The sequence below is a fragment of the Dysidea avara genome, chromosome 12 (assembly GCF_963678975.1).
Source record: "Dysidea avara chromosome 12, odDysAvar1.4, whole genome shotgun sequence".
NCBI lineage: Eukaryota > Metazoa > Porifera > Demospongiae > Dictyoceratida > Dysideidae > Dysidea > Dysidea avara.
In genome coordinates, this window is record NC_089283.1 from 8,110,078 (window position 1) to 8,127,559 (window position 17,482).

Here is a 17,482-nt window from a genome sequence, read left to right on the forward strand (position 1 = left end):
CCCACAAACATTGAAGTGAAAAGGATTACTTGCTTTGTTATTGTACACACATTATTATAGTTAAAATTGCAAGCCCACAGAATGGAAGTGACAAGCAAAAATCTCATACTACAAGTGATGCCTTATAAGGCAGTTTCCTAACAATATTACCATCTGTAATACCAGATTGTGGTGATCATGACTTGTCAGGATCATCTGTTACTTTACTGCAACAAATTGTTATTATTTAGTAAAAGCATTTAGGTAAAAAGCAAATAAGTGCTTTATACACATAAATGCATATATTCACTCCAAAGTGCCTGCCCATCAGGGCAAGGTGTGACACTGACAGTGAAGATAAATGGGACACAAAGGAGGACAAGCTAAGGTCCATGATTTGGCAAAGCAGCAGCATTGTACATACTATATATAGTATGCCAAAATACACTTGTCAGGCTGAATTGACATCCAACAGTAAAAAAAAATCAAGCCCATAAAGCCTTACAAGGTAGAATTAGACATTAACAAAAGTCAGCAGTTACTACACTGTTAAAAATAAGGAGTAACTGTTACTCCCCTAGGGGAGTTCCCAGTGTAGGGAGGATTTAACACCCCTATATTTTTGTGGAGAGTAACTAACACCCCACAAAGGAGTAACAGGAACCCTTTGAAAAATCTATTGTAGGGAGTTCTAGTTACTCTAGGAGAGTTTACATAAGCATGCAAGGCGTTTCCTTTACTCCATGAAATTCTGCAAATAACTCCGTATAAAATTTCAAATGATGTTAAAGACATATAGCAAAACTGTAACAAAATATTTACAATATCCACTTTCCCTGAGTCTTGAACTATTTCTGCCGTATCACAATAAGGCGCCTAAACCCTCACGAGCAGTGGTGACTTCTGTTGGAGCCAGTTTAATAAACCGGTGTGTCACACGAGACGACTCAGATATGAGCTCAAACGTACCTGAAGAAACAATGAATGAGATAGACTCTAGTGAACGTCCAGTAGCTAATTATTCACGAACAAGCAAACAGTTTAGTATCACCTTTTAAGCACTACAATTCCTCAGAGAAGCAAACCGCTTTCAACTCAACACGGCTCTGTTGTTAAAGAGCTGTTGTTAAAGAGCTCTGTTGGTGACACCTTGTGGGAGCTTGGGACAACTGAAAATGTTCACTGAATTCCTTACCATTGAGTGAACATTTTCAGTTGTCCCAAGCTCCCACAAGGTGTCACCCTCTATCTCTCCGGCCTGTGACATCGTCTATCAATTCGTTTCGTTACTCTTTCTTTGTGAACAGCCCATTTCTGTGGAATACCATACCCCATACCATCCTGCGAATTAAACAGCCACCCTTGTTCCGTTTAGCCCTCCGTCGTTTTCTTTTTTGAATCTTCTGTATACTTAATGTCCTTGTTTTGTTAGTATTTATTTTTGTTCTTGTAGTAGTTTTGTTTTACAGGTGTATTTGCTTATGTCATTGTTTTTGTAATTTCTGGTGTGTATGTGCTTTTTGTGGGAAGTACGCCTACAGGCTTGTCCTTTTGTACAACCCGGTCTTTTGACAAAATTGATAATAACATAACATAACATAACAAAGAAGCCATTTCTATGGTAATACTCTTCACTCTAAATAATGCGCTTGTAATAGAAATGCATGGTATTTAATAATTATACATGCGTATTTCAAAATATTCTTGAGTAACAATTCGTCCTGTTTTCGTACTCTCTGTTTCCTTCACTATGTCTTGGTTAGCCTGTAAAATAAAACATGAGTAAATGGCTGCCATTGAAAAGGAAGCCTAAATAATTACTTTCCTTTTTTACATTGAGTGGCTAGAATTGAACAAGTTAGTTAATGGAGAAAATAACATAGTGAGACAGCTATAACCTGCATGTGGCTCATTCATATGTGGCCTCAGCCATACTGGCTCACTGAGTTCACCTTAGCTACTAGCTAGCTGGTAATGGGAACTCTTCAGTTTGGTGCCTTCACTTACTTGGAGTTCTCTTTACCCTTAGTGGGTTACTGTTACTCTCCTAGTAATCCAAACTCCCCTTTCAGAGTAAAATATTTCACTCCCCTAGTTACTGTTACTCCCCTGTTTTAACAGTGTATAATTTCATATATATATAGCAACCTGTTGGAGGTGTTTAAGATTGCAATGGTTTGGGCTTGGTTAAACCTGTAAGACTGATTTCTGGTCAATATTTTTTTTGTGAAAAAGTACAAACCTCCGTGATCTCTAATATACATAAACCTATACTGTATTGTAGATTTTCTTATTTACTATCCCAATTAATGTACTAAATTGCACTTGTAATTATTCTGAAGTACAGTGGATGCCCCTAGGAAGTGAAAAGTCCACAACACTCATAAGTTGCATGTACAGTTGTACAAAATAATAGCAATAATGCTTTAATAGAGCAATCATTTTCACAATTTGTGAACTGGAAGATCATGAGGTTCTACTGTACTGAGTATATTTGTATATGTACTAGAAAAAGTAGACATGGCTACAATGCAAGTGCTATGATGAAAGAAGTCATGATCAAACACAGAATTCGAATTTATGGTAAAAATGACAATCATACATACAACTGTGCTTTACAGATTTAGCATGAACATGTGACTGATGGGTGTTTCTTTTCATTTGAAAGTTCAGTGCAACATAATGACTGATGAGATTTGTGACTTAACTTTAAAGCAACTATTAGCTATATTTGCACCATTATATATTGTAGTATTCTGTAACATGGCTGATGGTACAATTAATTTAACAGCCTGCAGCTGATTTTGAAAGTGTACCAATCAATGAACTGATTGCTACTTGATTAATAGCCCCAGACAGGCACAGCATAAGTTGAACAGGAAAACACCAGACTGTCAAATCAGTGAATTGGTAATGTGCTTGCTAAACTTAATATGGCTTAGAAATCTGTGCACAACAGATGGCTATCAAAAATCTCCAAATACTTTAATTATATTCTCAGTAGCATGCATGCTTACAAAATAAGTATACAAATAAATTCTAAGGAAAAATTGAGAATTTTAAATAATAGAAATAAAAAGTAGTGAAGCAAGGGAGGTCACCTACACCAGCAGATATACTAGTGGACATTTAATCCCTAATTCAGTCATATTATTAATAGGTATGGCTGCTGCTTCTTTTGTCTACCAATATGAAGCCACAAAACCAAGGACTGCTGCATGTTCAGTGACATTCTATGCTCGAGTGACACCCGATTGCATGATTATACTTATTTGGGAGCTCATATACTGTATGCTAATTCGTACCATGATGAAAGATCCATTTCCTCCGTGGAGATATACTGTACTATTACAGTCTGTTTTCGACAACTAAACTCAGTCTATCACTTCAAAATTACATCCCACAATATAATGCCCACTCAATATATCCTTACCATGAATTGGCTGGGCACTTCTCAGGCAAGAATATAAATGCCATGAAAGGGATTAATGATGCTCCCTTCTCAGAAACTGTTCATCAGCTGAACCTTGTCAAGCTACCATTAAGCTATGTATATACCACACCCACCTCAAGGGCGGCTCCAGGATTTTTGGTGACTGGTTTCTGACCAAGATAGGGTCCGCAATCCGAAGAATCAACTTCTACACATCAATCCCCCTACCATTGTGGGATGTTCATTGTAGTATCCCATTGCTTGATCCACCATGAAACCGGAGGGACGATTGTTGTCTTCACAGAAATATCGTTTTCAGTATCTCGCAAGATGCAAAATTTATTTTTAAAATTTCGTTCTCCACACAAAGGACCGGATGAAACTTGCTACTTAGCCAAATCATATCCAGAGTTGTTGTAGTTGAAAAGTACGCACAGAAATAAGTAAATGATCTGCTGGGTGCCCGGCACAGGGTTGTTTTCTTTGAAAAAACAGACAAAGAGATACAAAGTTTCGAATTCAAACTGCCCTACCACCCAGGGTAAGAGAATCTAACTCTTCCTCATAGTGTTTCGATACGGTTGGATGTATAGTCTGTCTATGCTGTTAGTTTGGAAAACATCTGAGACTTCTCACCATCTGGGTGACGAGCGTCAAATTTTTCTGCAGCATCAAAGAATTGTGTCGCGCTTTCTAGCCATTTCCAGCGCTTCTGCAGCCACAACAATCATCAATTATAAACTAAAACTATGGCAAAAGATGTCCCTGAACGTCTGGTAATAGCGGTTGTCAATTATTATTCCATCCACGGCTTCCACGCCTCGCTCTATGCTATGCATCCAGGGAGGCAGCAAAATCGTCCAAATTTGACTTCACCCATCACGCTCCACAGCTGCTTCAAGTTTTCACTAGATCACCCTACATCACCATTATGCTGCAAAACATCCAAAAACAAACCGAAAAAAGCACAAAATCTTTCATTTTTGATTCGAGCTGGGTGGAGCTCCTGGTGAGCTGCTGGTATATTGCACCATATGAAATCAGAGAAACACCAACTACTACCACTACCAAACGTTTTGATCCATCCTTTATCATCATTCTAAACAAAATTAAGTGACCAGTGTGTCATCAGAAGTACTGGAAAGCACTTTTGGTACCATTGAGAGAATCCCTTGAAATGACGCACGAAATTTTTGACGTTCTTCACCCAGATGGTGAGAAGTCTCAGATCCTTTCCAGACTAACAGCATAGACAGACTATGCATCCAACCTTATCACATCACTATGAGGAAGAGTTGGCTTTTCTTGTCTTGGCTGGTAGGGCAGTTTGAATTCGAAAATTTGTGTTTCGTTTTCTGCTTTTTGAGAGAAAGCAACCCTGTGCCGGGAACCCAGTGAACCATTTGCTTATTACTGTGCATACTTTTTAACTACATTAACTCTAGATAATACCTAGCTAAGTAGCAAGTTCTATCCTGTTCTTTGTGTGGACCACGAAATTTAAAAAATAATTTTTGCATCTCACGAAATACTAAAGTCAATATTTCTGTGAAGACAACAATCGTGCCTCCGGTTTCATGGTGGATCTAGCAATGGGATACTACAATGAACAACCCACAATGGTAGGGGGATCGATTTGTAAAAGTTGATTTTTCGGATTGCGGACCCTAACCAAGAGCATAGTGAAGACAAAAAAGGTGACTGCATGCTGACAATAACTACCCTCCATAACTATATATTAATATCACTGATTAAGTGCATAAAAATCCTTACATAGCTTGCTACACTGCTGCTCTGAACACTGTGACTGCTTTATTAGAGTGATTGACTGCTCTATTAGAGTATCTTGATGTGAACGTGACTGGTTTTCGGAAACCTCAGAAACCCCCCTAGAGCTGCTCCTGCACCTGTAACACACTCATGTTTTGGATTTGAGATGAATATTCTGCTGAAAATGTGTGGTACAGATTTGGTCTGGGTAACAAATACAAAAAAAAAATACTACATGATTAAAGTCATTCAACTGCTATGTATGGCGGTACAATAGTTACAGCATCACTGAAGATTCAAACAAATACGTTTCACACAAGGCTTCCTCCAGGTTGGGTGCAAGCAGCTACCACATTCTCCACAGTTACTTGCTGTACATCCTTCACAGATTTTGCACCGTTTCCTCTTAAACAACTTCTTCACTGCAACTGTAATTGACATTGATAAATCACAAACAGCTACTCCACAAAGGTAAAATAATTAAAGTCCCAATTTGTTCTTGACTGTTCTATTTGAGTAAAACTTATTGTTATAAAAGTCACAGTATTAACCTTTCAAGTAGGACTGAATTCTATGTAAGAAAAAAAATTAGGACTTTTCCATATGAGTAGGGACTGCAGCAATAAAAAGCACTGAAACAAGCCGCTGAGACAAAACACAACTGAATGATTGCATTTTAATTCCTACTTTAACCACACATCATAGCAGGCTAAAGTAGGGATTAAAATGCAATCCTTCAGTTGTGTTTTGTCTCAGCGGCTTGTTTCAGTGCTTTTTATTGCTGCAGTCCCTACTCATATGGAAAAGTCCTAATTTTTTTTTCTTACACTTGTTTGTGTACTTTTTTTGTAAACTTTATTGAGTAACTGTATTTAGTAATTCATGAATAACCTGCAATTCCTGAAATACGCAGCTAAACGTTCCTAAGGATGCATATTTTTAACAAACCGCTTTAAAGAACACATTATCCACAGAAGTATCTTTTCAACTGTTTTATAGTGTGTCTACAGCATTATTTCCCACTAATTCTCTCAACAAAGCCTCAGGGCTGCTCTTACTTTTAATTTGCATAAGTATGGGTCACGCCCACTTTCTAGACGACGAGATACACGAGCCTATGAGGCCTACTATGGTGTTTTTCAGTTGTAGTACGCCTGAAAAGTGCTCTGGGAAAGCTACCCATAAAGTCAGTAGAGATGCTATATACACCTGGTTTTTAAACTCGGAAAAGAAACTACCTTCGAGCCAAAGCAAACACTCTAATCCTTACGTGTGTAGTTTCTCAACCGGCAATGTTAAACAGGCAGCAGCATATCCCAAGGTGTATCCCACAACATTAAAATCACGTGCTCGCTACAATTATGCTACACATTTATTCCAATATGTTGGGGCGCTGTGGTTTGTGTGCTTTGATGAAAGCCGTACCCATGAGAGATGGCCACGATAAAGAAGGATCAAAGATAAAACAGTAAGAGCAGCCGGTAGCATACACATCGTAAGTATTTAATATTGTGAAAGGTTTTTTCGCCACAAAATTCAAAGCGTTTCCGCCTAAGAAGCAAGGCTGTAGCGAGTTTTCCGCCACGCTTTACTGAACGCATCAGGTAGGCAGGCAGGCAGGTAGTGAGATAGTGTCGTGTGGCCAGACCCACTCTTCGTGCAGCACTTATCGATTGATAATTATAAGCGCCTAGCTGCAAGAGCGTCTGGTATAGTTCGAATAGTAAAGTTGTTCTGACACCCTGAGCTTTTTCAGGGTGATAACGAAACACCTGGTTAACTTTCATCATACCACATCATTTTGAAGGTTGTTAACAAATTCCTTTCTCTGTTGACAAGTCCACAATATTACGTGGCGTGATGAAAGTTAACCAGGTGTTTCGTTATCACCCTGAAAAAGCTAGACGCTTATAATTATCAATCGATAAGCGCTGCTGCGCGAAGAGTGGGTCTGGCCACGCGAGACTAGCAGTGAGGCAATAGAAAATTTGCTAAAATATATATATATTTAAATTTCGTAGCACCTCATCAGAAATGTTTTGGGTCGCTCTGAAGACACATTTGGGCTTGTTTATACCTGACCAATACTGTGAAGTGGTCGTGAAGGATTTCTGAAGATGATTTTTGGTAGATTTTTCTTTGTGGACCACGCCCACACCTTCATCATCCCTACTATACAGTACTATTGTACTGTATGATAACACCCAACTTTATAGCCAATTCAGTATGATACTAGTACTTGAGAATAACATGACTGAGCTCACCTTTAGTGCTAGCATCTGGTGTCACTGCAAATTGCAAAAGCATAATACAAGTCTTGTATAAGATAACATGGCTTACCTGGTGGACTACTAGCATTATCATCAACACTTTTTGTTGCTGTAGTAAGCATATTGATTATCACCAGATGGAAATACATCTATGTACCTGTTGTAATAACACTTTGATGTACTAGTGGAAGAAAACAGCATGTGGTAAACACAAGAACTGAACAGATACGGTTTACCTGCTGTACTTGTGATAACACTTGGGGTCCCTGCAAAGAAGCAGAATGTTATAAAAGAAAGATGTAAGAAAGGGTATGGATATTGTGTAGGCTTTTCTGACATAGCTTAGGGAAGTTCAGGGTCATTAGCAGGCCATTTGAAAGAAAATTACAGTTTTACTGTCCTAGTGTTGCAAACAACCTGTGCAGATTTACTTTAACAAGTACACAGAAAAATTTGGAATTTTCAACTAGAGTAGAGACCATAACACATCAACAAAAAGTACTGAAACAAGCTGGAGTAGTGGACGATATTAAATCACAGTAAAACAATAAGAAGTGTTATATCTGTACTGTGCTCAAGATACCATAATGGAGATGCACAGTAGGGATATAACACTTTTTATTGTTTTACTGTGATTTAATATCATCCACTACTCCAGCTTGTTTCAGTACTTTTTATTGATGTGCTATGGTCCCTACTCTAGTTGAAAATTCCAAATTTTTCTGTGTACTTGTTTGTTAACTTTTTTTTGTAAATAAATTATTATAACTGGTGAACCCATGCATGCTGCATCTGAAATGGTCTGAAAAGTAAAGTATCCATTACGCTTCGTTGTCAGTTATGTTCAAGATGGTCTATCTGGAAAGTGGACCAGTCAAACTGCTTCCAATTCACAAATTTGCATATAAAGTAGCAGATAAAAGCTTAAGACGTAACATCAAAGTTTGGCTCAGTCCAGCGTATTCTGGTGCAATAACTTTTCTGAAGTGACATTTTCTGTAGAACATGTTGTAGTAATACAATTGTACTTGTTTGCATTTTGCTACCAAACAACTGTTGGTCCATGATTGAGTGATATTTTACAAAAAACCCAAAAACCAGATCTAACAAATTACTTACTGAGTCGTTATAATTGCAGCACAAGGAATTAAACTAAAATATTTACGGCATGTGGAAGCGATTTTTTAAAAGTTAAGACGTTACAAAACTATTAGAGTGATGATCATGGATTTACTCTTAAGTACGTAATTTACCATACCATATGAATAACAAATTAGTCAGCATATTAAAAAACAATTGTACCTGAAGTCTCCTCCTTCTTGATGGATGAAGTTTCCTTCTTGACAACAGGGGGTTGTGTAGTAGTATCTGTTGATTCAGTCTTGATGGATGAAGCTTCCATTTTGATGCTTGAACTCTCTGTTTTGATACTTGGTGTTTCTTTCTTGATAACTGGAGTCAACTTAGTTGTATTAGTAGCCGGTTTCTTCTTGACCACAACTTTCTTGTTAGCTATAACAACAAGAGACAGCTTATGGACTGATATATACCTCACCAATACTGCCAAGGTGCCATGAAGGTAGGGTTTCTGGTCAATATATTTTTGTGAGGTGCCAATTACCTCCATGATCCCTAATATACAGTAGTGATGTGCGATATGTGATATATATCAAAATATCGTGATAAAATTTTCTATATCGTGATATTATATAGAATCTTCATATCGTGATATAAACCTAGGCATAGATTTTAGCTATAATTAGAGAATAATGTACCCAAGATGTCATTGTACACTGTACTTTTTTTTGATAAAAGAGTTTGCAATGTTGTGTGCTAGTCATGTACCATGTTGTATTGTACTTCTAGTACATCACTGCTACAAGTGTCATCAGTGTAAATACACAAACTGAGTGTTGAGTTTGTATATCGTGATATATATCGTATCATGATATATTGTGTGTTATAATCGTGATAGGAAAATATTCTATATCGCACGCCAATAATATACAGTACTATGTACCATAGCTAAATTTGACCATATTATGAGGTTAGAATACAACAGTATCGCTTAAAAAGGACACCTCACAAGTTGTCAGGTATATGGGGCATACACACCGAGATGAAAGGCCATAGCACGTGGGCAGAAATTTGCATTTATCTGTGCCAAGCATATGCACACACAAAGATGTAGACCACTGCGGTGGTTGCCCTCTAGCTATAACAACATTTTGCTGATGGATGAACATGTTCAAAGTTTTTAATTGTTACCAGACACTTCACAATTAACTGAGCATCCAGCAGAATATTAATATTACCGACATTTCCCAAATAAAAGAAACAGGTAGGCCCCGTATGAATGTCCTGGTTGTTCAGTTCAACAATGTGTTGATGGCATCAAACTATTAGAACATCCAGTGAGTTACATAATGCATAGCCAATTTACAGTACACATTTATGACAGGATAGTACAACAGATGACAAATGTAACTACAGTATTTACCAAGTATATGAACAATATGTAAACTATACATGTAGTCACCACATTTAAAATAATAAAATTTGTACCTGAAGTCTCCTCCTTCTTGATTGATGAAGTCTCCTTCTTGACACAAGGAGGTTGTGTAGCAAAGCCTGTTGATTCATTCTTGACCTTCTTGATATCAGGAGGCTGTGTAGCAATGCCTATTGATTCAGTCTTGACTTCAGGAGGTGTAGCAATATATGTTGATTCAGTCTTGACTTTCCTGACATCAGGAGGTTGTATACCAATGCCTGTTGATTCAGTCTTAACCATCTGAGGTTGTGGAGCAATACCTGTTGATTCAGTCTTAATGTTCTCGACATCAGGAGGTTGTGTAGCAATGCCTGTTGATTCAGTTTTGACCTTCTTGACAACAGGAGGTTGTGTAGGAGTATCTGCTGATTTGGTCTCAATGCCTGGAGATTCCATTCTGATGCTTGAACCTTCTGTTTTGATGCCTGGTGTTCCTTTCTTGATACATGGCGTCATCTTAATTGAACTGGGAGTTTGCTTCTTCTTCACCACAACTTCCTTGCTAGCTATAACATGAAACAGTAAAGGACTTAAAAATGTTTACATAAGAAATGGCCATAGTACAGGGGAAGAGTTTTGCTGATGTCGTGCAAGCCACATGCACAAACAAACAAACAAACAAACAAACAAACAACAAAGATAGCCTTTAGGTATATAACAGTGGTAGTACTAGAGGCCTTTCCCACTAAATAGCAAAAAAAAAAATTGTTGAACATTATGTTCATACAGTATATGTATTGCCTATCCAATAGGACAAGCCAAAATGTTCATGGCTTTTATTTTAGTGACATAAGACCTGTATGTATTGATAAACAGTTTTATAAATTTCCCGTCACTTCACAAGAAGCTCAACAAAATGCTGCGTAATTACATGTAAGAAAGATTTAGACTACAACAAAGCCACTGGGAATTCTAGGGACTACCAAATACATCATTCAATAGTCAGAATACTACATGGTATTTTTGAATATAGTGAAGTTTTAGGGGAATCAAATGATGCATGACCAACTTCTCTCAATAGTTGATTTACTGCTCACGCACCTGCTGGCAGTACACAACAGATAATGAATTATGTGATAGTATATAGAATTGGAGACGAATTTTTCTTAAGCCTAAAACAGTTTTACCTGTACACCAGGGAAATCCTTTACATATGGTACAATATATTCATGGAATCATGGCCACTCCTATGCTAAATTCATTGTTAAGAATGTTTGCAACCAAAGGACAGTTATTGTTAGTAATTATAGCCAAATAAGCACGTATAGCCCTTTAGACTCCTTCCCATTTCATGGTATGACATAATTCCCTACAACACATACCAGCAGTAGCAGATGAAAACCACCAGGGCAGTAAAATTACAACTACAGTACACAGCACATCTTTAATCCACATACGTAGTTGTAATGCTAAAAGTTCAAGCTTGTTGTATGTTATAGTTGCTAATAATAATAATAATAATAATAAAAAAAAATTATTATAGAATGTACATACATACCTGATCCATTGGTTGTGTGACTGATGTCTGAAGATACTGCTGCTGCAGATAATACGAATGTTCACAAATAAAATAAATGATGATAATATTGGTGGAAATATTACACAATGCAAACACAGCCTCTGCCCAACTTTTTTTCATTTTTAAAAATCACACCATCCTTCAAAAAAGTGAATCACGTAATAACGAGTATACTCAAATATCTAGTACTGACTTTACTAATTGAATATCAAATTGTTTAGCCAGTACATAACACAAATACCGTAAAGTCGGGTTGTTAAGCGCATGTGTTTATAATTTTCGGAGAAAATTTTTGGTAAAAATCATACTATCTGTTAGGTACATATGCTTAATAAATAGTATGGTGAGTGTAACACGGAATCACTACATTGTAATAGAGTAGTTAATAGTTTGTGCCAGTCACCACGCCAGTACATAAGGATATTTGACTCCATTTCTGGGGGAAATCTTTCGTGATGAACGAGATTATCACTATCCAGATGGCTGATTTGCTGTAAACATAGCAATGAGAGACCTCAAGGGAGGTGTAAGTGCTTAAGGAGACATTCATTTTCAGTACTTTCACAGCTTTTCTTGCCGTTTCTTGCTGTAAGTAGCTCTTTCATCACATTTTTCCAAGTGTGCTTATCATCCATGGTCAATTACAAAAAATGTGTATGCGCTTAACAAATAATATGTGCTTAATATATACATGCTCTCAACAACCCGACTACGGTACTGTGCATTGGGAATCATTTTGCAGAAAAAGTTTGCAATTTTAGATGCATTTGCAAATATTTCTTGCATATTTTCCCCATCATTTGCCTATGGAAAAATCTTTTTTGAAATGTTTCCCAAAAACTCTTGAGCCTTCTTGTTCCTTTAGCAGGGGAGTCACTACTGGACTACTCTCTAGACTGGACTACTGGACTATTACACATGCTAAGGTATAATAAATAACTACTTGCACAGACTTTCCAACCCTTCTTACATGATTTTATGCCTTAGTTCAGCATACAGCGAATGGGAATAACTATGCTGAGGTTTGTAGTTGAATCACGCAACAATAGTGTGGGGCGTGAGCATAACCATAACTGGCTTTGATCATTACCACAAGAGTGTAAGTTTTTATCACACTAGACTGATATACTGGTGCTACACACAATGCCACACAAGTCAAACACATCAATAAGCACAGTAGAAATATATGATCTATGCATAAAGTGACAGTGGGAGGAAACCAGTAATAAGGCAAAGACTTTCAGCCAAACACTACAGCTATTATCTTTTCAGGATCGTGAATGATACCTGCTTCTCTGCTGCAGATCAGAAATTTAATGTAATATCTATAGAAACACGTCAGTGTGTCCATGACTGACCAGTTGTAGGTGCATACCTGATTCCTAAATTACGTTACTTCTATCAACAAATAATACTCACCTAACTGGTTGGCTGCTGATGGTTCTAATGACCAAAAAGATGTACATTACTACAGTATAGCTTTAAAATGGAATCAGTTTACCTGGGAATACATAATAATCTTTAGTCTGTGGCACTGAAAATGTAACACAAACCAATAGCAGCAAAATAATAGCAAGTAATTAAAGTACGTGTACCTGTAGTTGTACTACTGATAGTTGTGTTGCTTGTAGGTGATTTCATGGGTGATGGTGTACAGCCATGGGTTCTTCGTTCCACAAGCTGACTTAAAGGTCCTTTATACTGGCCAGCAGCCACATGATATTCCAGAGCAGCTGTATAGAGATTTGAATCAGCCAATCCAGTCGGACCAACTTTAGTGACTAAATCAATGTTAGATATTAATGGATACCGAATCTCTCGAAAAATATTTTTAATGACAGCCTTTGCTTTCTTGTTATGTTTTTGCCATCCAACTACTGCCAAAAACAGATCTAGTTCACTAACATTGAGATCAGAACTCTTGCAGAAATCTAGTATAACTCTGTCAGGAAGTTTGGTGAAGTTTGGATCACGAATGACATCACTTGCACTAGCACACATGAACTCAACACAACGCTCAAGTAATTGCTCACATTTTCTATCATTAGCCATGATGGTAATTGGGACCACATTTTTTGCACATAGTAAATTTGCAATGCAGTAGACAAGATTTATCTCCAGCGAAGCAACTTTGAAATAACTCGCAGCAGCCAGAATCTTCTCAAGATTTGAAGAATTTATGGCTACTTTCCCAGTATAGATATACTTTATAAGGCTTGAGAATGCCACTGTGTCTATGTCTACCTCCAGTTTCAGGTCTTGCAACATTTCATACAACACTGGTGAACCAGCTGCTACTATTACCCTGTGAGCACTCACACTACCACCATCAGATGTCTTGAATGTCACATCATGTGTACTGGGGTCGTTCAGCAAAGAACTTAACATTGTAGTACACCAGTTTGGTTCTTGTATTTCTACGTCCGAGACGACGAGCAAACCTGATAGCGTTTGCTTCGCTTGTTGAGCGCGGTTCATTTTCTTCTTATGTGGAGACGGTGCAGGCGCTGGTTCTGTCATTACGTTCATCATTGTTTCGTCCATCTTGTTCAGTAGAACGCACCAAAATCTATAGGATAGGAGTGAGGGGACCGAACACACACATGGCCCCCTGCATGGCGCCTGCAAAGCAATCTCGTGATTCCAAACGACGTCACAAGTGAAACACTAGTGGGTGTCACTAAAAGGAGTAATGGGAAATTAGGAAACCGAAAATGGGAAACAGAGTATTTCTCTATAGTGCGTTTTTCGTCATACGGGCGGTATTGCTAGCAAGTGAGGACGTCAGAAGTCGTCGGTGAAGGTACAAGCTGAACACAACTGAGCCAGTGCATGGTCGAATCCATTCTACACTAAGGAGATAATACGTGTATTATCTATGGTAAGGCCACTCCAAATAAATTCTCTGTTTCCCGTCCTGGACTCAAGCATATTTGCATGCGGGCGGGCGGTCCATATCCATTATTTCGTTATATAAATGGCAGCTTTTCAAGCCATTACTTGCCTGGCACAACCATAAAAGCATGCTTAACCTTGTTCTTTCCTTTTTAAGCTGCAGAATAGCACAAACGTGAAGTCTGTGCCGATGTGATAGTACTGCTGACACATGAGCTAACACTGTTTCAAGATTGCTTTTACTGAGTGTCAGTATGCAACAATAACCGGAAAATCATGGAAGAATACGGAATAATGGTATAATTTAGGGCTGACATTAACCAGATGCAGGCGGTGGATGGGAAACAGAAGATTTAATTATTTGGAGTGGTCTTAAGTGTCCCCAAAATGAGAGTACATATTATGGAACACTTTGATAATTTGAGCTATAATTACTATTAGGCATTTACTTCACTGTGTGTAGCATGCTATAAAGGTGTTTCGACATGCCAGTTCTCAGAAGTGTGTAAAAATTTTAGCTAAATAGTGCATAAATCGTGAGGATGTCGATATAGCTTAAAACCATGTAAATCAAGCTTGATTTTGCTGTCTAAAGTTGACCCTGTAGAAAGCTGGTAAATATTGATAATTATGATGAAATGCAATCGTGTAGCATCTCATCTTCATAACATGTTGGAAACATCTATTATCCAAAAGGTAGAAAAATTAATCACTCAGCTAAGGAGTTAGTTTCGGGATGTTTCAGTAACATCTGAAGTGAAGGAAACACATACAGTGGTTATATCTGCCTCTACATTGGAATTGTACTGCACTGACTGTCAATATACTTTGTTTTTATTAAGAGATGTATTAGTAAGTACCTTCACATACATTAGAAGCTATTTGTAGCTGTCAGTGCCTGAAAGTATAGTGCAACCAGGCATGTACTTCCAAAAAGTTACATTTCATGTTTCTGGTTATAACTTGAGACATACACCACACATCTTAATTCTGTTTTTTGACGTATCTAGTTTTATATACTTTTGAGTTTTTCAATAATTTTCTAGTAGATGAAAGGTCTCATCAAGCCTGACAATTCATAGTACCAGATTTGTATAAAAATGTATTAAAAGTAAGTTATGGTGATTTTTGTGATTTTCATAGGGTTTCGAAAAAATGTATCTAGTTTCACATACTTCAAAATTTTTACATATACTTATTATTTTCTGAAAGGAGATAGACATGCCTAAAATTTGTAGCTGGGGTTTTGTAAATTTCTTTTTAGTTTTTGTTTTATGACATCGTAAAGTCAGGTTATGGATTTTTCTGTGAAATTTGTTGAAAACCACAATTTATAAAAGTACGCTCTGAGACACTGCAAATATGTATAACCACAAAAAAAAAATTATGAAATACTAATGAGCAAAGCAACACATGAAAGGATAAAAACTATAGAATGTATCTAGTGGCATATAGAAATAAATGCGTGGGCGAGGAAGTAAAATAAGTTTGGAGGTTTGTGCCCGGTTGCACTATAGAACCGTCTAATATGATCATTTGTCTCATAATTACGGACATTTACATGCCAGGAAGCCTTACAAAGAAATTCTGCTCTCTTAAGCAGTAACCATCAAATTTTAGCATTCTCTATGCAACATTTTGGTGCATACCTGGTCCAAATTTTATTGCTTTCTGCTCCCAAGTTAGAGGATATTGAAATAGTGTGACATTTTTTTCTGTCTCATAATATGTACATTGTCTCAGAATTACCGTAGAATCAGGTTGTTAAGCACATGCATCTGTTAAGCACATATTATTTGTTAAGCGCATACACATTTCTTGTGCGCACATGGTCAAATTTGAGAAATGCAAGGCTCAAGACATGACAAAGCTACGCACGGGAAGAAACACTGGAATTATTGAAAATGAATGTCTCCTCGAGCACTTAAATCTCCCTTGAGGTCTCCCTTCACTGTGTGTACAGCAAATCAGCCCTTCTGGATTGCAATATTATGAAGGATTTCACTTAGAAATAGACAAATATCCTTACACAGTGGCGTAGTGACTGGCATGAACTACTATTACAGCAGTGGTTCTGTATTAACACACAATACCGTATAGCCTAAATATTTTGAGGGGGAAAATTTTCACTGATTTTGCAGTTTTGGGTGTTATCAGCGAAAATTTTATCCTTGAAATATTTTGACCACCATAGTCTAATACATTTTGGGAGTGTTTGCAAATCCACAAAAATTTTATTTTTAGCAACATTGCTCAACCTCAAAGTATTTAGGCTATACAGTAATTATTTATTAGGCGTATGCGCCTAACAGACAGTATGATTTTTTACAAAAGTTTTCTCCAAAAATTATAAGCGCATGCGCTTAACAACCCGATTTTATGGTATGTACACTGACAACATTGAGACATCTTACAAGTCCTCATCATTGGATTATGCTTTATGGCTAAATTTTTGACTGAATTTAATAGACTAATTGATAAGTCTTTGGTTCAAAATTTAAATCCCTATGAGGTATCTGTGCAGTAATATTCAATCATCCTTAAGTGTCTCATAACAGGAACACCTTACCTTAGAGTGACAATAAACAAGATATTGAAGCAGCTCTTCAAGTGTTCTCACTAGTAGCTATTGGCCTCATTCTTCCAGCATGCAATCTCATATTTGTGTACCTCCTGCTGTACTTATACTATAGTGTGATTACTCTATACCCAGTGTCACAACTCAAGTTCTCCTGCTACTGCATCAGCAGCAGCCTACAGCCATGGCATTAGAGCAACTACTGATCATGAATTCTTTTGTTTTGAAGTTCAGCACTAATCAGATTATAATTCCTTCAGAATCATGAATTGAAGTAGCTACTAATGACACATACTGTAAGTATGGCCACATAATATGATTATGTAGCTACATGCATATAACACATGTGCAATCAGCGTAGACTGGTAGTAGCTTCGGCAGAGTGAAATCTCACACTAGTCAGCTACTGGTACTCAGTTCCTTCAAAAAGAAAATAATGTGTTATAGTGGGCTAGGGTAACTCAAAAGGGAATCTCTTACACTC

At 37.4% G+C, this 17,482-nt stretch overlaps 1 protein-coding gene across 3 annotated transcripts; it reads right to left on the reverse strand.

Moving 5' to 3' along the window:
- Nucleotides 1-5,335: 5,335 nt before the first annotated feature.
- LOC136240330 (uncharacterized) lies at nucleotides 5,336-14,209 on the reverse strand. 3 transcript variants are annotated; one of them, XM_066031279.1, is made up of 12 exons: nucleotides 13,121-14,209; nucleotides 13,027-13,059; nucleotides 12,945-12,968; nucleotides 11,505-11,546; nucleotides 10,267-10,512; nucleotides 10,018-10,224; nucleotides 8,755-8,964; nucleotides 7,689-7,718; nucleotides 7,610-7,633; nucleotides 7,523-7,561; nucleotides 7,447-7,470; nucleotides 5,336-5,610 (listed from the first exon to the last, which is right to left on the reverse strand). In XM_066031279.1, the coding sequence occupies exons 1-12, from the start codon at nucleotides 14,067-14,069 to the stop codon at nucleotides 5,468-5,470; spliced, it is 1,971 nt and encodes a 656-aa protein (XP_065887351.1). In that variant the 5' UTR covers nucleotides 14,070-14,209; the 3' UTR covers nucleotides 5,336-5,467. The 3 variants fall into 3 exon arrangements, with proteins under 3 accessions (XP_065887351.1, XP_065887350.1, XP_065887349.1); XM_066031278.1 differs by having other exon boundaries at nucleotides 10,018-10,512; nucleotides 11,505-11,543; nucleotides 13,121-14,206; XM_066031277.1 differs by having other exon boundaries at nucleotides 10,018-10,512; nucleotides 13,121-14,205.
- Nucleotides 14,210-17,482: the final 3,273 nt, after the last annotated feature.